General features: G+C 43.9%; 1 protein-coding gene across 1 annotated transcript in view; it reads right to left on the bottom strand.

Annotated features, from left to right (window-relative positions):
- Positions 1-598: 598 nt before the first annotated feature.
- Positions 599-27,553, bottom strand: part of KCNN3 (potassium calcium-activated channel subfamily N member 3) — an 89,693-nt gene continuing 62,738 nt past the window's right edge. Inside the window, exons 6-8 of the mRNA XM_030187507.1 lie at positions 22,156-22,283; positions 14,729-14,798; positions 599-895 (exon numbers count right to left, since the gene is read on the bottom strand). Coding sequence (XP_030043367.1) covers positions 599-895; positions 14,729-14,798; positions 22,156-22,283 — 495 coding nt within the window. The remainder of the gene's footprint in view (positions 896-14,728; positions 14,799-22,155; positions 22,284-27,553) is intronic.

The following is a 27,553-nucleotide window of genomic DNA, read 5'->3' as shown; positions in this document are numbered from 1 at the left end:
GACAAAGCAGCATTTAGCAGGCTCATGTCGGTTCGTGCACGCACTAAGCTTTAGTAAAAGGACCCCTATATTATCCTATTGACCATGTGTGACTATCAGGCAGAAGAAGCAGTCAAAATTATTTTAATTCTCCACCTCATACTGTTTTGTCTGTACGGAATGTTTCCACTGAAGGTGGGTATGAAGGGCACAAGTGGTGAGAAACTTACCAGCTCCCGCCCCTAAGCTACACAGTACAATCCATAAACTTGGTCATTCTCAGCTGGCTGCTCCAGTTTTCCTTTTCATGTGTGATCCTATTCTCAGGTCCTCACGTTTCTTTTCTTCCACAAATACTTTCCTCCACATATTTTTTCCATTGCTATAGAAGAACTCCAGTCTGCCACACACCTGCCCCTTTACTAAGCCAGAAGTTAACCTGGCACAAAATATAGTTTTCTTTCTGCATGATCAGCTAAGCAGACGCACACGAGATCCTAAACCACGTTGCTCCAGGTGTGTTCTTTCATTTGTTCTAAATAATTCTAACAAGGATGACTAGAATGTGTTTTCATCTCTAAAAACCACAAATGCCTGTTCCCCAGAGCTTAGTTTCTGCTTAGCAGCTGCTTGAACTGGTGTAAGGAGTAGGGAAAGATGTGGAGCTGACCCCAATTGGGCTATCAGACAGTGATGTTTGAGGGGTGCCTACTGCCACACTAATTCCTTTGGCATCAAGCATGGCAGAGAGGAACTGCTGTTGCTGCTGTCGTAGAGCATCCACAATAAGCAATGGGAGAGAGTTGAAATGGGAAGTTATCTGTTCCAGTTTAGACTCCAAACTGCCGATCTGCTTCTCCAGGTCCTCGCTCCGATCATTCAACTCTGTGATGAGATCGTACATCACATTTTGCATCTATGAGAGAGAGAAGATACCAGCAAAATTATCAAGTGGCAGTCTACAGGCATGTAGCATAGTGATTAAGCATAGTACACCCTTTTATTCAAAAAGAGTCAAATAAATCGATAGTGCTTGGCAGACTTATATGGTCTGTGCCAGAGCCGGTGGTTGGGAGGCAGGGATAGTGCTGGGCAGACGTATACGGTCTGTGCCCTGAAAATGACAGATACAAATCAAGGTAAGGTATACACAAAAAGTAGCACATATGAATTTATCTTGTTGGGCAGACTGGATGGACCGTGCAGGTCTTTTTCTGCCGTCACTTACTACGTTATGTTAAATCTTATAATCCTTAAGGTGTAGGACAGTGTGGCTTGAAGTACAGTGCTGCTGATACTGTAGTGCTGCACCAAACCAAATTGTGATGGATAAGGGAATGAGAGCATTGGTGTAGGAACAAGAGAACAGTGAGAGATGTCAGAGAAGTGCAAGTAAGGGGATTAAATTACATTAAGGTCTTATAGCCTGCTACAACCAACAAGTTCTAAGCAGATAAGAAAAAGAGCAGATAATTGTGCAAAAATAATCTCAATCATCAAAAACAAAATTTAACATTTATAGATTAAGGAAACTATTTTCTAAAAAGAAAAGTGTTTAATAATTTCTGAAACTCATAATAATGTTTGCCTAAGAAAAGAAGGAAGAGAATTCTGACTAGAGGCTGCCTGATATGTTAACGAGGACTGTAAAGAGTGCATGGCTTTTACTTGATGAACAGTAGGTAATTCTAACATAAAAAGATTTCTGGTAAATCCACTGCAATTTCTATTAAGAAAAAAACAAATGATCAATTAAATAATCTGGGGAATCTCCATAGAAAGCTTTAAAAGTCAAAACCAAATCTTGAACTGTAACCTGGTCTCCACTGGCAACCAGAGCAGTTGTAACTTAAGAGGGGAAATGGAATCATATTTATTTGCCAAAAAAATAACTGCAGCGTTTTGCACCCTCTGTAACTTCGGTTTTAGAGCTTTTGTGCAATCAGTGTAGATGGAAATGCAATACACCAGTAATGGCAGTATTGACGACTGTACCACTAAACGAAACACAGCTAGTTCAAAATATTTACGGATAACCGGCAGCTTCTTGAGTAAGAAAAAAGATTTACAAACCACCTTATTAACCTGAATATTAAAAGAAAGTTGAGTATCTAATTCCACACCTAACACTCCTGAAACTGAATCAAGGTTCAAGTCAAAATTATCAACCTTAACAATAGGATTATCTTTCAGAAAGGTCAGAGAACCAATCCAAGGAAACTTAGTTGTTGTTTTTCTTTATTTAACCTCAGTTTAAATGAGAGTACCCAGGCATCAACCACCTGTAAGCAACACAACAAATTGGCTTAATGGAGTAAATTATCTGGGATAAAAGGTATCAACACTGTAATATCATCCTCGTATATATAGTACTGCAATTTAAGTAATCCCAAATATTTTGCTAAAGGTTGCATCAGAATGTTAAACAACAGGGGTGAAAGGGGAGACCCCTGAGGCACTCCACGTACAGCATCCCATGAGTCAGAAAATTCACCTTGCATCCTAACCTTATATGATCTGGTTAGAAATCCTTGAAACTAAGATACAACAAAACCTTGATACCCTAATGAATCAAGAAGAGAAAGCAAGACACCATGATCCACCAGGTCAAAAGGGCTGGACAGGTAAAATTGAACTATAATAGAACTCTGACCTTAACTTAAAAGCCTTTGACCAGATGTAACCAGGGAGCAGACCACAGTCTCAGTGCTAAAACCCCAATGAAATCCTTATTGGGACCCATGCAACAATTGAAAATTGTCCAGGAAAAAAATATCAAAATTTTCAGTTACCCATCCCTCCATCACTTTAACAAATAGAGGGATGGATGCAGTGGTATGCTAGAGCCGGCTTGCACCGAATCGCCAGAGCCGTTTGTTATTTTTTTAAAGAATTTGGGGAGCCGGTTGTTAAACTGGCTCCCATAATTTGGGCTGGGGTGGCTCAGGTCCCTTCCTGGCAGTGTCAGCTCCAGCTGCCCTGTGGCTGGACATCTCACTCCGAGTCCGACCCTTGAAGCAAAACAAAAAACAGTTTGAAACCGTGCACGGGGTCGTAGCCCTGCGTGTGCTGCTGCCGGCTCCCTTCCTCCTCCCTCTCCAAAACAGGAAGTTACATCCTGAGGGGAGGGAGGAGGAAGGAAGCTGGCAGCAGCGCGTGCAGGACGGCCCCGCGCACGGTTTCATACTGTTTTTTGTTTTGCCCTGCCACAAGCATGAGGATTGCAGCTCAAGGTTCTTGCTTCAGGCCACCGAAGTACCGGCCCGGGAGAAGAAAGGAAGCCGGCAACAGTGATGTATCGAACTATTTCATTGCATCGTACCTTATCTATCAATCTATTATTTCTACTGCAGTCAATCTAATGTATCTTTTTATTAAGTCTTTATTTGTGTTTCTTTTCAAACAGTGTGCAATCATCGTCTTGCTAGTTTGCATTGTTTGGGTTACATGATTGGTTTAATGTCGTCATTATATACCAGTACAACTCTTGTTGGTGAGAGAGAATATCTTTAAATTCAAGATAAGAACTGTGCTAAAACTCTAGAGGAAATGACTGCAAAAGGAGAAAGCTTCTATTGCACTTTTTCCTGGATGTATATGTCTGACAAGGAGATGGTATCTGTGTCAAATGTCTTCATGGTATGTCCCTGAATATACTGTGCACAGTACCCCTTTTACACATTAAGGGGGGTAGTTTTTAAGTTGTGGTAAAAGTTGGGCTGCAGGAGTCAGTAACCTGTGGCAGTTCTGCTGTACATGAATAACATCGCTTGTGATCAACCTCACAAGCAGCATTAATCGTACTGTCCAGGAACTTGGGCCGCTAACCCAATGCTTCAGGGCCACATCTTAAAGGGGTTAGGCATTATTTTGCTGCTCTAGCTCTCCCCATATCACTTTCCGTAGCTCAAAAAGCCCAGCTGATCATAAGCCTCCTCGCATCAATTCCTCCTTCCTCCGAAGCTCCACTCATATCACTCACCCCAAGAGCTCCCCATCGGGAACAATCCCCAGTCATTCCCGCCCTGCTGGTGCCAGACTCAAAGGTGCTAGCGACCCCCTTGCAGTGGTCTCATGAGGATACCATGATAAAGTTTCCAATGCTGGTTCCCGAGGAAGACAACGAAACAAGGTCTTGTGGAACTGGAGGTGGTTTGGAGCTCAGACATTGAAGGTGTATTTTGATTACAATGCTCAAGATTCAATTATCAAGTATCATAGAGACAAGAGCACAGGCGTTGGAATGGAAGGACCAGGAGGCACACCAGGCTCAACCCATTCCCACCCAACCTCCCACTGCTGCGGCCACCACTGCTGCTTTTTCAGCAGTGGCAGCAAAAACAGAAAAAAAGATTGCAGGGCTGCAGCTCAAAGAGGTTAGATTGAGAACAGAAGACATATTAAGTCAAGATTCCGCAGAGGTTTGTCTCTTTCCCCTACCCCACGCAGCCATCATCCCAAACAAAGCAAACAGTCCTTTGAGCTGCTGCATCCATGTTGTTGTTCTTTAATGTTGGTAGCATGTTTATTTAATCTCACTTGTATGTTCAAACATGCCAGCTTTTCATAGGTAGAGTAGTAAATTGTTATAAATCGTAATTAGTGTGTCATTTGGAGGAGGGGCTGGTTATAGGGACACTCTAGCACTTATTGTATTCATGCAGAGTTTTTTTTTTCTCCTGGAAAGAGCCACTAAAACAGATATCCTATTATGAGAATCAGGTGCTCAACATCCAGAGTTTCTATTTATTTACTTATTTTAAGTTATTTATGACATTTATATTCCCACATTAAACGTGAATTAGGTTGAAACCTGGGAGCATTTAAAATCTTTTTTTTTCCCTGTGCCTAGATCAAAAGAGAAAGATAGTCGGCATCCCTGCCAGCAAAGGTATGCTTTGCATGCTCGCATGGGGGGCGGAGGAGAGAGTGAACAGTGCGTTGCCCTCCAATCCACCTTGGCCTCACCCCCCCCCCCCCCCAACATTGTATGGCTGGCTATGCCCAGAGAGAGAGCCTGTTGTTAAAAAATTTTCCAGCACACCACTGGATGGATGCCACTGGTCTATAATTTACTAGCTTTCGAACACTGCTTTGAGGATTCTTGAATATTGGAGTCAAGACAATACCATCTCGTAGAGAGGGAAATTTACCTGATTGAAACTGTACATTTAGGGGTAGATGCATCAAGCAAACTTAAAAAAAATCAAAATCGTTAAAGGCCCTAACGATTTTTAAAAAACGAAGAATGCACCAAAAAAAAAAGTCACACATGCTCAGATCGGTATAGAAACGTACAATGTATCAAAGAATCACAATACACATCGTTAATCGGCCCCCAAATCATGCGCAGAGCAGCCAAGCGTTATGTTAGCTGCTCTGCGCATGCCACAAACAGTCAAAACACAGTCAAATCAAAAGCACATGGCTCCCAAATCAAAACAAAAATAAAAAAAAAGGGTCGGGAGGGGGCAAGGGCGCTCATCAGGAGCGTCCTGTACGGACGGCCTTGCCCCCCCCCCCGCTGCTCCCCACTTTCCGCCGCTCCCCCCACCCCAAAAAAGCAAAATTCAAGCAGCCCCTGCCCCCCTCCCTTCCTCACTACTCTCTCACCTCAGCTCCGCCTCCCGACATCCTCCGTCCTGTGCCCCGCCCCCTTTTGGGGTCGTCGCCGCCATTCCCCTCTTCCATTGGGCCCCCCTCCCTCTTACCGGGCCCGTGCAGCGCCTCTCTCCTCTGTCCGAAGGCGCTGCACGGGCAAGAAGACAGCTGATGCCTGCCTTCGCCCAGCTTCGATGGCGCGTCTTTCTCCTGCTTTCTCCTGCTGGGCCCGCCCCTGTCTGACGTCGGTAACCTACGTAGGTTACTGACGTCAGACAGGGGCGGGCCCAGCAGGAGAAAGACGCGCGACAGAAGCTGGGCGAAGGCAGGCATCAGCTTTCTTCTTGCCCGTGCAGCGCCTTCGGACAGAGGAGAGAGGCGCTGCACAGGCCCGGTACGAGGGAGGGGGGCCCGATGGAGGAGGGGAATGGCGGCGATGACCCCAAGAGGGGGCGGGGCACAGGGCGGAGGATGTCAGGAGGCGGAGCTGAGGTGAGACAGAGTAGCGAGGAAGGGAGGGGGGCAGGGGCTGCTAGAATTTTGCTTTTTCGGGGTGGGGGGAGCGGCGGAAAGTGGGGAGCAGCGGGGGGGGGGCAAGGCCGCCCGTACAGGACGCTCCTGATGAGCGCCCTTGCCCCCTCCCGATCCTTTTTTTATTTTTATTTTTTTATGTGTTTTCTGACGTCCTTTGGACCAATCACAGCGCTTTTAGCTCTGCTAATGCGCTGGGATTGGCTCAAAGTTTGTTTATTTTTTCACTTAATGATTTTTCCTGGCACAGAGCTGTCCTAACGAGAGGTCCAGACCTCTCGTTAGATTTCCTGCCTTTTTCCTGCGTAAAGGCAATCGGAAAAGGTTAGTGCATGTCGTTTCAATGGGGTTTTCACACTAATTGCTCATCTCCATTCCGTTTTCGTTAGCTGCTGGCTTCCTCGGTAAAAGCCCTTTGATGCATGCAACGGATCAAATTTTCCTCGTTGGAGAGTCATTAAAGGCTCATTTAGCTTTAGTGCATCTGCCCCTTAATCAGTTAGTAAAAAGACACATTAAACTAAGACTAGGAGATCTCATAAGATAAGAAGGGCATATATCTATATGAGGGGAGACATGATAGAGGTCTATAAAATAATGACTGGAGTTGAACGGGTAGATGTGAAGCGTCTGTTTAACGCTTTCCAAAAATACTAGGTCTAGGGGGCATGCAATGAAGCTACAATGTAGTAAATTTAAAACGAATCGGAGAAAATTTTTCTTCACTCAACGTGTAATTAAACTCTGGAATTCGTTGCCAGAGAATGTGGTAAAGGCGATTAGCTTAGCAGAGTTTTAAAAAGGTTTGGACGGCTTCCTAAAGGAAAAGTCCATAGACCGTTATTAAATGGACTTGGGGAAAATCCACTATTTCTGGGATAAGCAGTATAAAATGTTTTGCACATTTTTGGGATCTTGCCGGGTATTTGTGACCTGGATTGGCTACTGTTGGAAACAGGATGCTGGGCTCGATGGACCTTTGGTCTTTCCCAGTATGGCAATACTTATGTACTTATGTTCCGTCTCTGCTTATATCTTTTACTGTCAATTAAAATATTCTATTATGTATTCTGTTGACATTGTAAGTAGTATACTATCCACCTTATAATCAAAAGAGAAAAACGCCCATATTCTGACCTAAATCGGGAGATGGACGTCTTTCTCTTGCGGGCGCCCAAATCGGTATAATCAAAAGCCGATTTTGGGCGTCTTCAACTGCACTCCGTCGCAAGAACGAATAAAGTTGACGGGGGCATGTCGGAGGCGTGGCGAAGGCGGAACTGGGGCATGGTTACCGGCCGAGGAGAGATGGGCGTCTTTAGCTGATAATCGAAAAAAAAGGCGTTTTTACCGCGATTTTGGGTCACTTTTTTTTCACGAACAAGTCCCCAAAAAGTGCCCCAACTGACCAGATGACCACTGGAGGGAATCAGGGATCACCTCCCCTGACTCCCCCAGTGGTCACTAACCCCCTCCCACCAAAAAAAAAAAACTTTACAAACTTTTTTTCCCAGCCTGTATGCCAGCGTCAAATGCCGTACCCACCTCCATAACAGCAGAATGTGTTCTATCCTGTGACAGCCTTTCCCTGGTTCTGATGTGGCTCTCAGGTGAGTGTGACACCTTTTCTGTTAAGGGCACTGCAGAGTCACATCAACAATGCATTGTGGTGGGTATAGGGTATTGGGCTCCATGATTCCACTAGCTTGTGTTACATGCTCACAATAGTTGGTAGTTGGTAGGCTCTACTCCCATGGTGCTTTTCCCCCTGCTTACTGGGTCAGAGTGTGCCCTGCTTTGTTTCCGGTAGTCCATGAGGTAGTGGCCATTTTTGTAAGCCAGTTTTAGATCCCGTTCATGTCTTAGCCATGTTACAGCACTTAGTTCTTACCTTGAATGTTGCTGAAAGAGGGCATTGTACAGCATTCTGCCAGCTCTGACCTACTGCTAATCTCAGTACCAGGGAGACTCTTTGCCAGTGGGGCACAACCTCTGATCTGCAGTGAACTGTGAGTAAACGTGCTTATTCCAATAAAGGACGTTTTCTGAGACATTAGTCTTCAGGTGTCAACTGGTGTGCCAAGGTTATACAGCAGCAACAAGCCCTGTCCCTGGAGCACTTTTAGTGGGTACTGCAGTGCACTACAGGCAGGCAGACCCAGGCCTATCCCCCCCACCTGTAACACTTGTGGTGGTAAATGGGAGGCCTCTGAAACCCACTGTACCCAAATGTAGTTGCCCCCTTCACCCCTAAGAGCTATGGCAGTGTTGTACATTTGTCCCTCCCATGACCAAATGGCTTGGATTAGGACGTTTCTGAGATGGACGTTTTTATTTTCCATTATCGCAAAAAAAAAAAAAAAACCGCCCAGCTCAGAAAGGACCAAATCCATGGCATTTGGTCCGTCCAAACCATATTTTCGAAACAAAAGATGGCCCATTTTTTTTGAAAATACGGTCTGTCCCGCTTCTTCACGTACCCGTTTTTGGACATAGACGCCCATGAAGATGGGCGTTCGCATTCGATTATGCCCCTCTATGCCATACTTTGTATTGTTTGAATATTTTTACTGCTGTAATTGCCTATTGCTCATGTTTGATTTATTCTTACTGTACACCGCCATGAGTGAATTCCCAAATATGTCTGTAACACAATTATCTTATTCTACCATAATACCACTTTGTATTTGTTCTTATCGGCTTGGCGTACGCCTACGGTATTATGTAAGCCACATTGAGCCTGCAAATAGGTGGGAAAATGTGGGATACAAATGTAACAAATAATAATAATTCCTTCAAAAGGGTGGTAAATAAATCCTAGTAAAAAAAAAAAAAAAATATATATATATATATATATATATATATAAAAAGCAGTGAGAAGTTTTTTAGTAACCTAGTAGCATCTGCAACTGTTATAGATTCAAAGACTTCCCATAACTGATCTGATGGTATATCAATATTATTAATATTCAAATAGGACTGAATAGCTTGTGTATCAGGTAAACGATACCTAACAGAACATATCTGTTCCTGAAAATAAACAGCCAATTCAGAGGCAGATGGGAGACCAGTAACAAAATTATTAGTACAGTCAGTTACCGAAGTTAGTGAATGAACTAATTTAAACAGTTTCAATGTATTCAATCTATCTGTCTCTTATCAATTTAGGTGAAACATGTAGAGAGTCAGTGAGCAGATGGGGGCACTAAGGAATGGGGACAAGAGCATGTGGGATCAAAGGGGCTGTGGAGTATGAATGAAGGGATCGAGAAAGAGGAGAAGTTAGTGTGGGGGGAGAGAGAATTGAGAGAGTTATGCAGTATGAATTGAGAGAAGCTGTCAGGGAGAGAAAGTGAGTAGATTATCTTTAGTTCTAAAGCTGGATCTCTGGCCACTACTGGTCCCCTTTCTGCCCTTGTGTCCTGTCTCATTTCCCTGTCCACCTCCTCTCTTTCCTATTTCCCCTAAGATCCCTTCTCCCCCTGTTCTCTATTCTTATCCGTCCTTCCCAAAACTGATTTACTAATATCCCTTTTCCCCCAAACTAAGAGCAAAATAAATTAACAGGGTATACACAAAATACCAGAAATGCAAACCATAACTTAAAAGTGTACTTGGTAAAGCTGGAAGAGATGAAGAAAAATAGGAGGGCAAAAGCATGGTCAGATGAAAAGATGGCTATAAAAGTACATCGGTTATGTCAGGGAAAAAGAAGAGGTGATAATGCCTTATACAGATTTTATTTGTACCACCAGTTACATCTGTCCACTTATAGTCTGTCGTTACTTATGTCCATTTACTCAGCTTGTTTAATTTGAAATTTCAAACTACAACCTTGAGTAAAGTGGTGTGGTAGCCATGTTAGACCACTTTTAAAAGTAATAAATATAAATAAAAACAGAGACAACAAAATGAGATGATACCCTTTTTATTGGACTAACTTACATAAGTATTGTCATACTGAGACAGACCAAAGGTCCATCAAGCCCAGCATCCTGTTTCCAACAGTGGCCAATCCAAGACGCAAGTACCTGGCAAGATCCCAAAACAGTGTAATACGTTTTATGCTGCTAATTCTAGAAATAAGCAGTGGATTTTCTACAAGTCTATTTTAATAATGGTCTATGGACCTTTCTTTTAGAAAGCCAGCCAAACGTTTTTTTAAACCCTGCTAAGCTAAAAGCTTTTACTACATTCTCTGGCAACGAATGCCAGAGTTTAATTACACATGAGTAAAGAAATATTTTCTCTAATTCATTTTAAATTTACTACTGTCTAGCTTCATAGATTGGTGAGGCAAGATTTCCCTTCACTAAATCCATGTTGGCTTTGTCTCATTAATCCATGCTTTTGAAAATGCTTAGTGATTTTGTTCTTTATAATAAACTGTACCATTTTACCCGGCACTGACGTCAGGCTCACTGGTCTATAATTTCCCGGATCACCTCTGGAACCTTTTTAAAAAATTGGTGTTACATTGGCCACCCTCCAATCTTCCGGACCATTCTTGATTTTAAATATAAATTACATATTATTAACAGTAGTTCTGCAAGTTCATTTTTCAATTCTATCGGTACTCGGGAATGAATAGTCTGGTTCAGAAGATTTGCTACTCTTTTTCATTTTCAAATTGTTCCATTACATCCCCCAGGTTTATAGAGATTTCATTCAGTTTTTCTGACTCATCAGCTTTGAATACCATTTCTGGCACCGATATCTATCCCAAATCTTCCTTGGTGAAGACCGAAGCAAAGAATTCATTTAATCTGTCTGCTATGGCTTTGTCTTCCCTGATTGCCCCTTTTACCCCTGGTCATCTAGCAGGCCAACTGATTCTTTTGCCGGCCTCTTACTTTTAACATACCTAAAAAAAATTTTACTTTGTGTTTTTTGCCTCCAACACAATCTTTTTTTCAAAGTCTCTCTTTGCCAGTGCATCTTTTCTAGCAAAAAAGGTGCCAGTACTCAAATGCCAGGCCACCCTTCAAGGGTGGGGGTGATCACTGAGAAAGCCACCCACAATAGCCAGGCCTCCTGCAACCAGTCACAGAAACTATGACAAGGCTGAATTGTTGTGTAGAGCCTAAGCTCTTTCATTAAAGCTTGGGGTCCATGGGTCAATTTTAGCAGACAATGGAAAAGGTGCCGGTACTCAGTACCCCCAAGTATCTCCTCAAAAAAAAGCCCTGCTCTTTGCCTTCCTTATCAGCATTTTGCATTTGACTTGACATTCCTTATGCTGTTTCTTACTATTTTCAGTCGGTTCCTTCTTCCATTTTCTGAAGGATTTTCTTTTAGCTCTAATAGCTTCCTTCACCTCACTTTTTAACCATGCCAGCTGTCTTCCGTCCTCCTTTTTTAATACACGGAATATGTTTGGCCAGGGCTTCCAGGTTGATATTTTTGAACAGCATCCAAGCCTGATGTAAATTTTTTACCTTCGTAGCTGCTCCTCTAGTTTTTTTTTTCACCATTCTTCTCATTTTATCATAGTCTCCTTTTGAAAGTTAAATGTTAACGTATTGCATTTCTTGTGTGTACTTACTTCAAAGCCGATATCAAATATGATCATATTATTACCACTGTTATCAAACGACCCCAGCACCATTACGTCCTTCACCAGATCATGCACTCCACTAAGGCCTAGGTCTAGAATTTTTCCTTCTCTCGTTGGCTCCTGTATCAGCTGCTCCATAAAGCAGTCCTTGATTTCGTCAAGGAATTTTACCTCCCTAGCATGCCCTGATGTTACATTTACCCAGTCAATATCGGGGTAATTGAAATCACCCATTATTATCGTATTGCCCAATTTGTTAGCCTCCCAAATTTCTGATAACATTTCTATATCTGTCTGTTCACCCTGGCCAGGCGGACGGTAGTACACTCCTATCACTATCCTTTTCCCCTTTACACATAGAATTTCAATCCATAGAGATTCCAAGATGTTTTGTTTCCTGCAGAATTTTCAATCTATTTGATTCAAGGCCCTTCTTAACATACAAAGCTACCCCTCCACCAATTCGATCCACCCTATCACTATGATATAATTTGTACCCCGGTATGACAGTTTCCCACTGGTTATCCACCTTCCATCAGCTCTCAGAGAAGTCTATTTATATCTAATTTTTTATTTAGTGCAATATATTCTAACTCTCCCATCTTATTTCTTAGGCTTCTGGCATTTGCATATAGACATTTCAAACTATGTTTGTTTTTCCTATTTACATCATGCTCAGTACTTGACAGTATTATTTTGCAATCTTCTGTCTGATTTTTACTTAAGGTGACCTGATCTACTATGGTCTCTTTTGCAACCTCGCTTTCAGGATACCCTATCTTCGCTGTTTTGGTGATACCTTTGAAAGATACCTTGTTTTGAACCATGCATTTTTGAGCGACTTTCGGCCTTCCCCCAGCTTCTAGTTTTAAAACTGCTCTGTCTCCTTTATAAATGCCAGTGCCAGCAGCCTGGTCCCACCCTGGTCAAGGTGGAACCCGTCCTTCCGGAATAGTCTCACCCTTCCCCAGAAAGTTGCTTTGTTCCTTACGAGTCTAAAACCCTCCTCCCTGCACCATCACCTCATCCATGCATTGAGACTCCGGGACTCTGCCTGTCTTTTGGGCTCTGTGCGTGGAATGGGTTGCACTTCAGAAAATGCTACCCTAGAGGTTCTGGATTTGAGCTTTCTACCTAAGAGCCTAAATTTGGCTTGCAGAACCTCTCCCACGTTTTCCAATGTCATTGGTACCCTCATTTACTAAGACAGCCAACTCCTCCCCAGCACTATCTAAAATCCTATCCAGGTGACGCGTGAGGTCTGCCACCTTTGCACCAAGCAGGCAAGTGACCAGGCAGTCCTCACCTCCACCAACTACCCAGCTATCTACATGCCTAATAATTGAATCACCAACTACTACAGCTGTCCTTAATAGATCTTTTAATTCGCTTTCAAAGAAACAAGCCAGATGCTAAAGACACGGTTCAATTTACACAGACAAAATATTAAGCACTCTAATGGGACAGCACTTTACAAAACCAGAACATTGTATCAGTGATGTTATGGTAAGAAAACTGAAAGGAAATTTTAAGACAATCCAGGAACGTAAGACCTTTGAAGTCAAAATGATGAAATATTTTGACACCCACCAGAAAGGACTTGACTTAAAGATCTGGGCTTTCTATTCTACTACTTTGTCACTCTCTTATCTGCCATCCATCTCTCTCTGTCTCTCATCCACCCAGCTTCCCCTGTTTCTCACCTAACCTACCCTTCCACTTTCCTGTGAGATTGTCATTGGAATGCCTCTGTGTTTCACTTTATATTCTGATATTTATCAACATTTGCTTATATCCGATCTGAAGAAGAAAGGATACCTTCGAAAGCTAATCAAAATATGTGTTTAGTCCAATAAAAAAGGTATCAACTTATTTTCTTTTCTATGTTTTGATTTATTTCTATTTATTACCAAACTACAATCTGAAATTAAAGGACAAGCGATACACAAGGCAATCAATAAAAAGAAACATTAACCCCCCCCATCACTAGAAGAGCTGTGGGAATCCAAGGAAATATACTACTACTACTACTACTTAACATTTCTAGAGCGCTACTAGGGTTACGCAGCGCTGTACAATTTAACAAAGAAGGACGGTCCCTGCTCAGATGAGCTTACAATCTAAAGGACAAAATGTCAAGTTGGTGTAGTCTAGATTTCTGAGTATAGGTGTGGTGATTAGGTGCCGAAGGCGACATTGAAGAGGTGGGCTTTGAGCAGTGATTTGAAGATGGGCAGGGAAGGGGCTTGGCGTATGGGCTCAGGGAGTTTGTTCCACGCTTGAGGTGAGGCAAGGCAGAAAGGGCGGAGCCTGGAGTTGGCGGTGGTGGAGAAGGGTACTGAAAGGAGGGATTTGTCTAGAGAGCGGAGGTTACGGGTAGGAACGTAAGGGGAGATGAGGGTAGAGAGGTAAGGAGGGGCTGCAGATCGAGTGCATTTGTAGGTTAGTAGGAGAAGCTTGAACTGTATGCGGTAAAGAAAGGTTTACATTTAACCCAATTAAAAGCTTGATGAAATGGATGAGGAAATATTATCGGGCATACTCATAAGTCCCTGTTGTTGTTTTTCTTGTTATTCATCCTTTCTTTAAGATACTGTGAAAACTTCTCTGTCTTTTAGGCCACAGATATCCTGGGAGAGATACCTACTGTACATGACTAGAGCATTCTTATTTCTGTTGCTTAGTGACAAAGGGCTAGGAATAGCCCAAAAGTGGAATTAAAACATTGAAGCAGTGCGTTCTTGAACCCCCTCTGAGAGAGAAAGAAGTAATGGGCTCTGTGTGCAGCAGATTGACACTCCCTTCTCTGCCTGAAGGGTCCATGTTAACTCTTCTGTCAGATTTCAAACAAAGAAACTGTTTGCACCTGCTCCCTAATTTGGAAGGCTTCTCTGGAGTGGATGAACATCTGTAATATCAGATCCACTCAGCTTCTAGTATGCAGAAAGATGCTTTGGTTCAACTTCAATGATGAACTGCGTCATCAAGCTCCATTATGTTTGGGAATTTCTGCACAATGTATGTGTGTCAGGATATGAGGGGAGAAGGTGAAAGACTTGCCTTGGAAAGGTCAACCAGTGTGTTAGCTTGGTCACTCAGTTTTCTCTGCTCCATCTTCACACTCCTTAGTCTGTAGGGGAGACAGAGGCATAAGAGAAGATCCCATTACTGGTATACTAAAATAGGTACCATGTCAATGGTATTTCTCATAAGCACAAAATGGGTTACATAAATCAGAAAGTCAAATACTAATGTGCCCAGAATATCTTGTGGAACTCCTAATAGATGTATAAGTGGAGAAAAAGTCCTCAAGGTTGACCATTGCTATTGAATGGAGTGAGGTTTTTTTCAATGTGCGTACATCATTGCTGATGGGAGGGACCTGTCTGAGTCTTGTGCTGGTGGTTTTTTTAATCGGTGTGTTTTTGTTTTTGCAGCCATTGTGAGAGCTGGTGAACTGTGATACAGAGGCGCAGCTCTTCCCCTGAGGCAGCCCCTATTTGTGACAAACCTTTTGGGACATTTTGAGATTTCTGGATGATGCTCTATGGCTGATGAAGTTGATGGACTCTGGATTTCAAAGCCAAGTACAGTTGTGAATATATTATGTGGACAGGGGATTTCCCTGATACAGCACCCATATTTACATTATTGTGAGAACTGCTGAGTTACGCTTTTTTGGACATTTTTGCTAAATTCATTGCTAAATAAAATAATTTTGAATAAATTGATTATCACAATGTCAGGAATAGAAGTGAGCCCTTGGGCTGATCAAGGGACGAGCAGTCAGAAGCCCAACGCTTCACCTGCAGCGACCACTGGTCCCCACGGTTGAACCCCTGGGTTCAGGTGGTAAACAGGACTTAGGGAGTCGGGCAAGAGAGAGAGGTCTCGGGCTTAGACTGAAGGAGGCGAGGACAGAGCTAAGCAGAAGTCAGTTACAGACAGAGGTCAGGGCAAGTGGAGATCCTGCAGTGGTCAGTTCCAGACAGAGGTCAGGGCAGGCGGTGATCCAGCAGTGGTCGGGTCTGGGCAGTGGTCAAGGCACGCGGTGATCCAGCAGAAGTCAGGTCCAGGCAGTAGTCGGGTCAGGCAGCAATCCAGCAGAGGTCCGGTTCAAGCAGAAATCAGCAAGGAAGAACAGCAACAAGAAAAACGCACCAGACACCAGGAAGGTAGTAGCTGAGGCAATGAAGTAGTGAGAAGTCCCTGGTTTTAAAGTGAAGGCATCTGACGTCAGAGTAGACGTGCCCAAAGTGTAGGCGCCCAGACATAGGTACGCCAAAATGTAGGCATGCCCGGTGTAGGCATGCTAAAGTGTAGTTGCGCCCAAGTGGAGATACTTAGAAGAGAGGTATTAAGTGCGGTGCAGGTGTGTATATCTGGCTCCACATTTGATATTCCATGTTCTTGACATTGATGATAGAGTTTTTTGACCAGTGTTAGGAACTTGCCTGCTCTGGAATAAGTGGGTCAAGGAGCATGGTTGTGTGGTTTTCAGGTATTTCTACACTTACATTAGACTTTTTTCAGCATTTCTGCAAGATATTTTGAGCACATTATTCTTCGAGTTTCAGTGTTCTTGCCCGGGTTTCCATTTAGTTTGGTTGTATATAAATCAAACTATATATATATATATCCTATATAATAAAAGGCACCTCCAACATTCTGAAGCTGACTGCATGGCTTAGGCATTCCTGCTCTCTGTATCCATCTCCTGAATTGACATCATGTACTTCCGGGTTCGTCACAAGCAGAAGTGACCAACCACATGAGGTTTCTCGGCTTCAGAATGTTGGAGGTGCATTCTATTAAATAGGATTGATCAGTTCCCCGAAGCACAGCCAGAGCTCAGCGTCCTGTACAGTAATGCTCAGACACCAGAGAGAGAGAGAGAGGGGGAGGTATCTCTGTCACACACACTCTCACTCACTCTCTCTCTCTCTCTCTCTCTCTCTCTCTCTCTCTCTCTCTCTCTCTCTCTCTCTCTCTCTCACACAGTCAATGTCTTTCTCTCTCTCTCTCACTCACACACTGTCTCTCACACACACACTCTCTCTCACACAGTCAATGTCTTTCTCTCTCTCTCTCACTCACACACTGTCTCTCACACACACACTCTCTCTCACACAGTCAATGTCTTTCTCTCTCTCTCTCACTCACACACTGTCTCTCACACACACACTCTCTCTCACACTGTATCACATTCACTCTCTATGTGTCACACAGTCACTCACACACTCTCTTGGTCTCATACACTCAGTCTCACAGAGAGTCTGTGTCTCACACGCACTCTCTCTCTCGCAGACACTGTATCTGTGAAACACACTCTCTCTCACACTGTCTCACATACGCACTTGCATACACTCTCATTCTGACACATACACTCTCTCTGTCACAGACACACTCGCACCCAGAGTCACTCACTCTCTCACACACACACACACTGGCACATTCACTCTCTCTCACACACACAGTCACTCTCACATATACTCTCTCAAACATACACACTCGGAGGAAAACCTTGCTAGCGCCTGTTTCATATGTGTCAGAAACGGGCCTTTTTTTTTACTAGTATGTGTATATATATATTTTTTTTTTTTTTTTGACTAGAGAAGATAAAGGAACTTGTTCAAGGTCACAAGGAATGTCAATGATAAAAGCTGGATTTAAATCCTGACACCCCCTCCCCTGATATTCAAAGCTACTCCTGGATGGTAATTCAGCACAAAATATCCAGTTATTTCCACTGAATATAAGGGCTTAGCACATAGAGGGTAAACTGGCGTTAGGGTTTGCAGATCATTTGGGAGGAATGGTGAGCCCTGTCCAGCATGCAGTTGCATGCTGGCAGGCTCCCCGTTCCCCCCCAAAGCAAACCTGCCAACAGGGGGCTGGAGGTCCGGCGGACCTCTGGTCCCCCCCAGGTTCAGGGAGGGCTGGAGATCTGGTGGGTCTCCAGCTCCCCCAAACCCCCAGAAAATGGTCCCTGGTGGTCCAGTGGCTGCCGGCCAACCCCCCCCCCCCTCCCAGCGAGTTACGGGGGGGCTGGAGGTCCGGCGGACCTCCAGCCCACCCCAAATCCATCCCCCCCCCAGCATTGTCTGCCGAATCCCTGGTGGTCCAGCGTGAAAAAGAACCCCCTCACGGCCCCCCTACCTTAGTTGGAGGAGGATGGTAGCCTGCTTTGGGTTGATGATGCCACAAAATGGCAGCGCCCAGCCCCTCCCAGTGCATCCTGGGATGCGCGGGGTGGGACTACAGACCGCATCGCAGGATGCACTGGGCGGGGCTCGGTGTTGCCATTTTGTGGCATCATCAACCCAAGGAAGAGGAGGGAGGCAGACTACCTTCCTCCTCCAACTAAGGTAGGGGGGCCGTGAGGGGGTTCTTTTTCATGCTGGACCACCAGGGATTCAGCAGACAATACTGGGGGGGGATTTGGGGTGGGCTGGAGGGCCGCCAGACCTCCAGCCCCCCCCCCCCCAGTCGCTGACTGGGAGGGGGGGGGTTTGGCCGGGACCATTTTCTGGGGGTTTGGGGGGGGGGCTGGAGACCCACAGGATCTCCAGCCCTCCCTGAACCTGGGGGGGGATAGTTGGGAGGACCGGAAGTCTGCCGGACCTCCAGCCCCCGTTGCTCGGGGCAGGGGTAGTCAGGGCCTGGTGGTCCCATGGACCTCCAGCCCCTGTGTTTGACAGGTTTGGGCTTTTGACAGCCCAGACCTGTCAAACAAGTGCGGGAGGATTGTGCTGGGGGCATGCTCAGGCACAATTCGCCCACACTTCTACCCCATGATCAGAGATAATTGTGCTGCTTAAATTTGCATGCATTATCTCTAATCATGTGTCTAATATCGCCCCGCGCTGTTCCAGCGCTATTTTAGAGCGCTATTTGGAACAGCGCGGGGCTTTTGATCATCTGCCTGTTGGTGAGAGAGAAAATCCCAGTCATCATTCAATAATGATACCTAGTGGCTAGATTACAGTCCCTGATTGCAATTGTGACACCCAGTGGATGGATTAGGGTCCATGATTGCAGGATTCCAGAAGGAGTACTAGTACATGACCCCCAGCTATAGTTTGTTGCTCCAGTGACTGGACTAAGGGGCCCTTTTACTACAGTGCAGTAAGTTTTTTGTTTGTTTTTTGCACGTTCTGTGTGGTAGCAAGGCAAACTACAACACAGGAAATGCAAAACTGTTGCAGTAAATGCAGAGTGTGTGCCCAGCAGCAGCAGCCCTGCATTTAGCATAGCCACTGCACAGATTCTACGTTACATGATAGTGTTGGAGGCCGCACTGTTTGCCACAGCAAGTAACATGGAAGAAAGCCAAAGAGGGGGAAAAGAAATTCTGGAAAGACATTCCTGTGGTGCTCACATCCACCACTGTGTCATAAGAATAGCCATACTGGGTCAAACCAATGGTCCATCTAGCCCAGTACCCTGCTTCCAACAGTGGCCAATCCAGGTCACAAGTACCTGGCAGTGTTCAAATAGAAATAATCTTCCTATCCAATCCCCTAAGGGGCACAGAGCAGGTGAGTCCTGGTTTTGGTCAGAGGGATGGGAGTGGGTGAGGACTGGGGGTAGAGTTTACCTTTCAGAATTGGGGCCATTTGGGTCTGGAGAGTTAGACTGATGTGTTGGGGGTCGGTAATTGGACATATGGAGGTGGGGAAGATAGGGATCAGATATGAAGATGATACATTAGGGACGTCAGGGAGGTATGCTGCCATAGGAATGGTCTTCTGGAAATTATTTAATTTTTTTTTCTCTGTGCACTGTCAGGAGATACCACTCCCAACTCGTGCCCTGGGCAAGCCCATTGCTTATGGAATGCATTACCTGAAGGTGTGCATAAAATTTGCTCTGTCTTGCAATTTAGAAAGCAGTTGAAGTCATACAGGCTTTTGCTGCTACTCAGTGACAGTTGTTGAACGTGATTCATTATATTTAACTTCTGTATGTATTTTATTTGATGTTAAATGTTCATTTGTGCTTGAAGGTCTTTGTGTCATTTATTAAAATTTTTTATTGTATATGGTTTTTTTTGGAAACTGCTTAGAATTGGCTAATAGTGTGGTCTATACATTTTTTAATAAATAACATAAATAAGCAGTTAGCGCAGCATTTTTACTGCATGGTATTTATTTATTTATTTATTGCATTTGTATCCCACATTTTCCCACCTCTTTGCAGGCTCAATGTGGCTTACAATACATCATGATCAGTGGAAATATAATAGGAAATGGACATTTAGTGTTATAGAAGGATCTTGGGCAATATGATAAAAGGACAAAAAAAAAACGTAATCGTAGTGTATCAAGAAGGATTTTGGGTAACATGATAATGATGAAACATGATATTAGTATAGTTCTGTATGTATGTGGAGGAGCTGTGTATATTCATATTGGTTGATCTTTGTGCTATGCCTTGTTGAAGAGATGGGTCTTCAGTAGTTTGCGGAAGTTCATTAATTTGTGCGTTCCAAAATTGTGTGCTCAAGTAAGTAAAGTTTGTCTTACCGCATGGTAAATGTTAATACAGGTCATGGAATCGGAGGTAGGGTATTATTATGGATTAAGAACTGGTTGAAAGATAGGAAGCAGAGAGTAGGATTGCGTGGCCAGTATTCTCAGTGGAGGAGGGTAGTTAGTGGGGTCCCGCAGGGGTCTGTGCTGGGTCCGTTGCTTTTTAATGTATTTATAAATGACCTAGAGATGGGAATAACTAGTGAGGTAATTAAATTCGCCGATGACACAAAATTATTCAGGGTCGTCAAGTCGCAGGAGGAATGTGAACGATTACAGGAGGACCTTGCGAGACTGGGAGAATGGGCGTGCAAGTGGCAGATGAAGTTCAATGTTGACAAGTGCAAAGTGATGCATGTGGGTAAGAGGAACCCGAATTATAGCTACGTCTTGCAAGGTTCCGCGTTAGGAGTTACGGATCAAGAAAGGGATCTGGGTGTCGTCGTCGATGATACGCTGAAACCTTCTGCTCAGTGTGCTGCTGCGGCTAGGAAAGCGAATAGAATGTTGGGTGTTATTAGGAAGGGTATGGAGTCCAGGTGTGCGGATGTTATAATGCCGTTGTATCGCTCCATGGTGCGACCGCACCTGGAGTATTGTGTTCAGTACTGGTCTCCGTATCTCAAAAAAGATATAGTAGAATTGGAAAAGGTACAGCGAAGGGCGACGAAAATGATAGTGGGGATGGGACGACTTTCCTATGAAGAGAGGCTGAGAAGGCTAGGGCTTTTCAGCTTGGAGAAGAGACGGCTGAGGGGTAGATATGATAGAAGTGTATAAAATAATGAGTGGAATGGATCGGGTGGATGTGAAGCGACTGTTCACGCTATCCAAAAATACTAGGACTAGAGGGCATGAGTTGAAGCTACAGTGTGGTAAATTTAAAACGAATCGGAGAAAATTTTTCTTCACCCAACGTGTAATTAGACTCTGGAATTCGTTGCCGGAGAACGTGGTACGGGCGGTTAGCTTGACGGAGTTTAAAAAGGGGTTAGATAGATTCCTAAAGGACAAGTCCATAGACCGCTATTAAATGGACTTGGAAAAATTCCGCATTTTTAGGTATAACTTGTCTGGAATGTTTTTACGTTTGGGGAGCGTGCCAGGTGCCCTTGACCTGGATTGGCCACTGTCGGTGACAGGATGCTGGGCTAGATGGACCTTTGGTCTTTCCCAGTATGGCACTACTTATGTACTTATGTACTTATGTTAAACCCATGCTACTTGCTTAGTGGAGCTTAGTAAGGAGGGGAAATAACATAGAAAAAACATCTCCAGGTAGGAGCGGAGGAGTGGCCTAGTGGTTAGGGTGGTGGACTTTGGTCCTGGGGAACTGAGGAACTGAGTTCGATTCCCTGCACAGGCTGCTCCTTGTGACTCTGGGCAAGTCACTTAACCCTCCATTGCCCGCCGCATAGAGCCTGCCATGAGTGGGAAAAGCGCGGGGTACAAATGTAACAAAAAAAAAAAAATGAAGGTAGTTTGGACGTCCAAAGAAGCAAGAGGAAACTGTCAGACCCCAAAAAGAACTAAGCTGGTGGGTTTATAATTGTTGAGTTCCAGTGAAGGACTAGTGAGACAAAAGATAAAACTAGGAGAAAGGTAAAGCAATGCAGGGTGATGTGGAGACACGATTACCATCGTGTCTTACTTCACAGACAGCTCTATCAATGTACACTGGATCCCACCGCCCTCTTCTGACATCTGCAAATGAGGTCCTGCACTGAGTCTGTGCACATTGCCTCGCATCTGTATACATCTCTCTCAGACTGCCTCAGAATCTATTCTGTTTTCCTTCTGTCCATTGATAGCATGGAACGGAGAAAACCATTCAGTCCACCAGATCCATTTGTGATTTTCTATTGACAGGAACATCCATGTTTCTTCCTCTTTTCTTTTCCATCCCTCTCCACCCTCCTTGCATTGCTCTTTTTCTGTCACCAAGATACTTACTGGTGGATGGCCTGCAGGAACTTTCTTTGGTGCTTTCTCACTTTAGCGTGATCAATTTTCTTCAATAGCTTTGTGTGTTTGTAAATGAGCCAAGTTTCCCGAAGAACATTGGCTGCAGCGTTCTTGATCTGGAAAGAGAACAAATAGAGAGCTGATGATAGGCGAACTACCCTTTCCCCCTACTAGTCAGTGGATGCCATGCCTGTATGTGGTTAATATCCAGTTAATATTCAGCCTGCAGTGGTCAGAGTTCAGGCACTGGCACTGAATATCCGGGGCTATTCCCTGGCCAATATTCAGTCTGGACTCGCATAAAGAGGGCCCTGGCTGAGTATCGAGCAGGAACCCACATAACAAGAGGTGCCTCAACCACTCTGATCCTTCCACCCTGGCCCTGATCCTACCTGCCACCCCCTAAAATAGCATAATCCCCTTTCCGATCCTCCCTCCCACCTCCCCCCCCCCCCCCAGAACAGCATAAACCCCTCCCTCAGCGGCCCCCTGGATCTACTTAGCAACTCCCTGGTGGTTTAGGAGGGAAACAGGCAGGAACGATGCCCACTCGTTCCTGCCCGGCAAGGCTGCCTCTTCAAAACGGCTGCTGTACCATTAGCAGCAGCTTCGTGGTACTACTGATGGGATGGTTCGCTTAAGTGCCATTGAATATTAGCACTTAGGTTGTCACAAGTGATTTCACTGAGCAGGAACTTGTCCTGCCCAGTGAAATCACTTTGAATATCAACCCCCACCCTATCTATGTGATACTATTATTTTGGAGCCAATGGTGCTGGGGTTTTTTTTCTCTATACTTTATAAGTAGAAGGAAAAAATGTCCTTTGTGTTTTTTCTTTGCAATTAACTGAGGCACTGAAGAGACAAGGGTAGTACCAATTAGATACTTATTTATAGCTCACACCTTTTCAGTAGTAGTGCAGTGTAAGTTACATTCAGGTGCACTAGGTATTTTCCCTGTCCAAAAAGAGCATACAATCTAAGTTTGTAGCTGAGGCAATGGAGGGTTATGTGACTTGGCCAATATCACAAGGAGCATAAGTAGGATTTGAACTGGGCTTCCCTTGTAGTCAACTTGGTTCTCTAATCTATTCATTGATAATGATGGTTTCGTTTCAAGCTTTGCTATAAGTAGAACATTGCTGGGACTTCCCTTAGTCTTCTCATTCTCAATAAACAATGTGTTAGACCCATGTATTGATGCTCAGCTGCACACAGCTTCCTAAGGCACATAGTAAACAAAAATTGTGGTCCAAGCTGTAACTATGTGCAAACACAAGCTAACATGCTGGTCACCCATGCAAGGGAAATCTAGCCTTGCTAATCTACTACATTTCTTTGAAGGGGTGAATTGTAGGCGGTCAGTGGCCCAACTGTTTGGGGAGGCTAAAGAGGGCGAGGTTAGGGGTGGGGCCGAAGGTGGGGCTTGCATCCATAATTACCTCATTTACGTGTGCATCACCATAAATCTACTTTAGGGGAGCGAAGGGTGTCCCATCCCAAATGTGAAAATTTACAAGTACCACTCTAATTAGTGAGATTGAAGGTTAACAAGTGAAAGTTTTCTTGCAGTGTATTTGGTATATAAATTTGTCATGGTGGAGAAGAGACTGAGTCCCAAGGAAGGGCTGCTGGTTATTGTCAAGTAATGCTTCTATGTGTGTGTAAAAATGGATTTTTACACACACATAGAACTGACTGAAGACAATAAGATAAAACATAAGGAATGTCAAGCCAAATGTAAAAAGGAGATATGGAGGGCTAAGAAGGACTTTGAAAAAAAGTTAGCGTTAGAAGCAAAAACACATAGCAAACTTTTTTAGGTATATTAAAAGCAGGAAGCCGGCTAAAGAATCGGTAGGGCCGCTGGATGACTGTGGTGTTAAAGGGGCGATCAGGGAAGACAAAGCCGTAGCGGAGAAATTGAATGAATTCTTTGCTTCGGTCTTCACCGAGGAGGATTTGGGAGGTATTTGAAGCAGACGAGTTAGAAAGACTACATGATTTCTCTGTAAACTTGGAGGATGTAATGGGGCAGTTCTGCAAACTGAAAAGTAGTAAATCACCAGGACCGGATGGTATTCATCCCAGAGTATTAATAGAGCTGAAAAATGAACTTGTGGAGCTACTGGTAGTAATATGCAATTTATCCCTAAAAACAGGTGTGGTACCGGAAGATTGGAGGGTGGACAATGTAACGCCGATTTTTTAAAAGGGTTCCAGAGGAGATCCGGGAAATTATAGACCGGTGAGTCTGATGTTGGTGCCAGGAAAAATGGTGGAGGCTATTATTAAGAATAAAATTACAGAGCACATACAAAAGCATGGGCTACTGAGACAGTCAGCACGGATTTAGTGAAGGGAAGTCTTGCCTCACAAATCTACTGCATTTTTTTCGAGGGGGTGAACAAACATGTGGACAAAGGGGAGCCGGTGGATGTTCTGTATCTAGATTTTCAGAAGGCGTTTGACAAAGTGCCTCATGAAAGACTCCAAAGGAAACTGGAGAGTCGTAGGATTGGAGGCAGTGTATTATTATGGATTAAGAGCTGGTTAAAAGATAGGAAGCAGAGAGTAGGGTTGAATGGTCATTATTCTCAATGGAGAAGGGTAGTTAGTGGGGTCCCTCAGGGGTCTGTGCTGGGACCGCTGCTTTTTAACATATTTATAAATGACCTTGAGATGGGAGTAACTAGTGAGGTAATTAAATTCGCAGATGACACAAAGTTATCCAGGGTCGTCTCGTCACAGGAGGAGTGTGAAAGATTACAAGAAGACCTCATGAGACTGGGAGATTGGGCATCCAAATGGCAGATGAAGTTCAACGTTGAGAAGTGCAAAGTGATGCATGTGGGAAGGAGGAACCTGAATTATGTTATGCAAGGTTCCGCTTTAGGAGTTACGGACCAAGAAAGGGATCTGGGAGTCATGGATAGGATGTTGAAATCTTCAGCTCAATGTGCTGCGGCAGCTAAGAAGGCAAACAGAATGTTGAGTATTATTAGAAAAGAGATGGAAAACAAACATGAGGATGTTATAATGCTGTTATATCGCTGCATGGTGCGACCGCACCTGGAGTATTGTGTTCAGTTCTGGTCGCCTCATCTCAAAAAAGATATAAATGAATTGGAGAAGGTGCAGAGAAGGGCAACAAAAATGATAAAAGGGATGGGATGACTACTCTATGAGGAGAGGTTAAGACAGCTAGGACTCTCTAGCCTGGAGAAAAAGGCGGCTGAGGGGTGGTATGATAGAGGTTTACAAGATAATGAGTGGGGTAGAGCGGACAGATGTGAAGCGTTTGTTTACACTTTCTAACAATAATAGAACCAGGGGACACAAGATGAAATTAGAATGTGGTAGGTTTAAAACGAATCAGAGAAAGTTTTTCTTTACTCAGCGTGTAGTTAGACTCTGGAACTCATTGCCGGAGAAGGTAATGACGGCAGCTGGCCTTGCTGAGTTTAAAGGGGGTCTGGATAGATTCCTGAAGGAAAAGTCCATTGATCGTTATTAAATTTTGGGTTTTTGCCAGGTTCTTGGGGCCTGTAGGGGTATTTCCCGGTGATCTCACCAGAGCTAGTCTTGGTTCATACAAGTCTAATTCATCATAATACAGCAAGATGGAGTCTATGACCGCTGACCAGAAACTTTTCTGTGTCAGCAAGATCCAGCTTTTCAGCTTGTGGAAAATCACTGGCAGGCTTACTAAAACCAAGGACATTCTGTGTTCCAACCACCCCCTTCTATCACCCTGAAAAGCTGAGAAGGGAGTCAGACCCATGGCACCAGAAAGTATCCACTTCAGGGTCACAAAACAAAGAACTCTTCTTGCCCATGTAGAGAGCTGGACAAGATCATGATTGGTCCCTGCTGTCACCTGACTGAGAGGTACTAAGAAAGCAGGAACAGAAGAAAGTTAGTCGGTCAGAGACCATCGGAAGAGGGGTAACTGGCAAGAAGACCTGAGAAACCAGCAAGGCTCAGGGAGAGCCATATACTGTGTTTGGTACCAACCTTGTGACCTGCATAACTGGTGCAAATACCGTGTGGCAGATATATTGGCTCTGAGAAGCAACACGGAGGGACGGACACCTGCTTTCTGCAGAGAGACCTACACTACATCTAAGACGCAGACTCGCTGGGAAAACAGCTCGAGTCTGAGAAGAAATCAGCTCCTGCCTCATCGGAAGACTGCCTAAAGACAGAGGTGAGAACACTGTGATTTACTTCCTAGTCTGGGATTAGTGAGTGGTATTTATCTAAGAAAGATTGGTTTATGTCGTAGCTTGTGGTCAGGGAAATAAGCTGCTAACTTGTATTTTGCATAAGAGGTAGTATCAGTTCTTTTACAAATCAGGTTGTGTAATTTACCAAGTGTTCTAATAAGAATCATTTTGTATAGTCTGTATTCAGTAGCAATCTAGTTTTTATTATCAGCAAGTTCTATATATATTTTTGTACTTTTGCTAAGCCTTGTTGCAGAGAGTTTCTATATCTGTATATTTTCTTATCTATATCTATATATTTTCTTACCTATAATAAATTTAATATATATGTCTGCAGTGGCTTTGGTTTCACTTCTCTAACGGAACTCCTGGCTAGGTGACAGAAGCAAGGTTCTTGTATATTATTCCCTAGACTGAGCTAGGAAGTTGGCTTAGGCAGACTTCTGCACATTGGAACCTTGGCATAAGTAATCTGTGAGTAGCTGTTCCCATAAAAGTTATTTATTACACCTACAGGCCTGGATTGGCTGCTGTCGGAGACGGAGTGCTGGACTTGATGGACCTTGGGTCTTTGCCCAGCGTGGCGGTGCTTATGTATATATATCATAAATGACATATCATATTTTAAACTCAATTATTTCAAGCACTTAACCAACACTAAACCACATACATATACACATCTATGGAACAATGCAACACCAGATCCTCCAAAATATTCTAAAACCAAACCATGTCTGTTGTTATGACAAACTAAAGTTAAAGTGTTGATGTTTGTCACCTCAATAAGGCCAACAATCCCTCAACTGCAAAACTCTATGCACAAACCTGTGCAAAAACACACTCAGAACCTTACTATACCATAAATATTACACTGGGCAGACCCTAATACACCAATATACCACCCATACGGACAACATCACAGACCGTCAACAATATGAAAAAAGGGTTCATATCACAATTCTCATGTACAGCCACAAAACATCCTTTAAGGGTAGATAGTATTCACAATGAGCTCCTTTTATTAACGACCAGATAGAGATAAGAGTTTTCAAATTTCAATTTTGGCACAGTACAGTGGTGTGGTAGCCGTGTCAGTCCACTTTTAAAGGTAATCAATAGAAATCAAACAAAATAAAACATGGAAAAGAAAATAAGAT

This window comes from Microcaecilia unicolor, chromosome 14, assembly GCF_901765095.1.
Source record: "Microcaecilia unicolor chromosome 14, aMicUni1.1, whole genome shotgun sequence".
Classification (NCBI taxonomy): domain Eukaryota; kingdom Metazoa; phylum Chordata; class Amphibia; order Gymnophiona; family Siphonopidae; genus Microcaecilia; species Microcaecilia unicolor.
The sequence above is the reverse complement of the archived record's forward strand: the minus strand, read 5'-3'. Positions and strand labels throughout refer to the sequence as shown.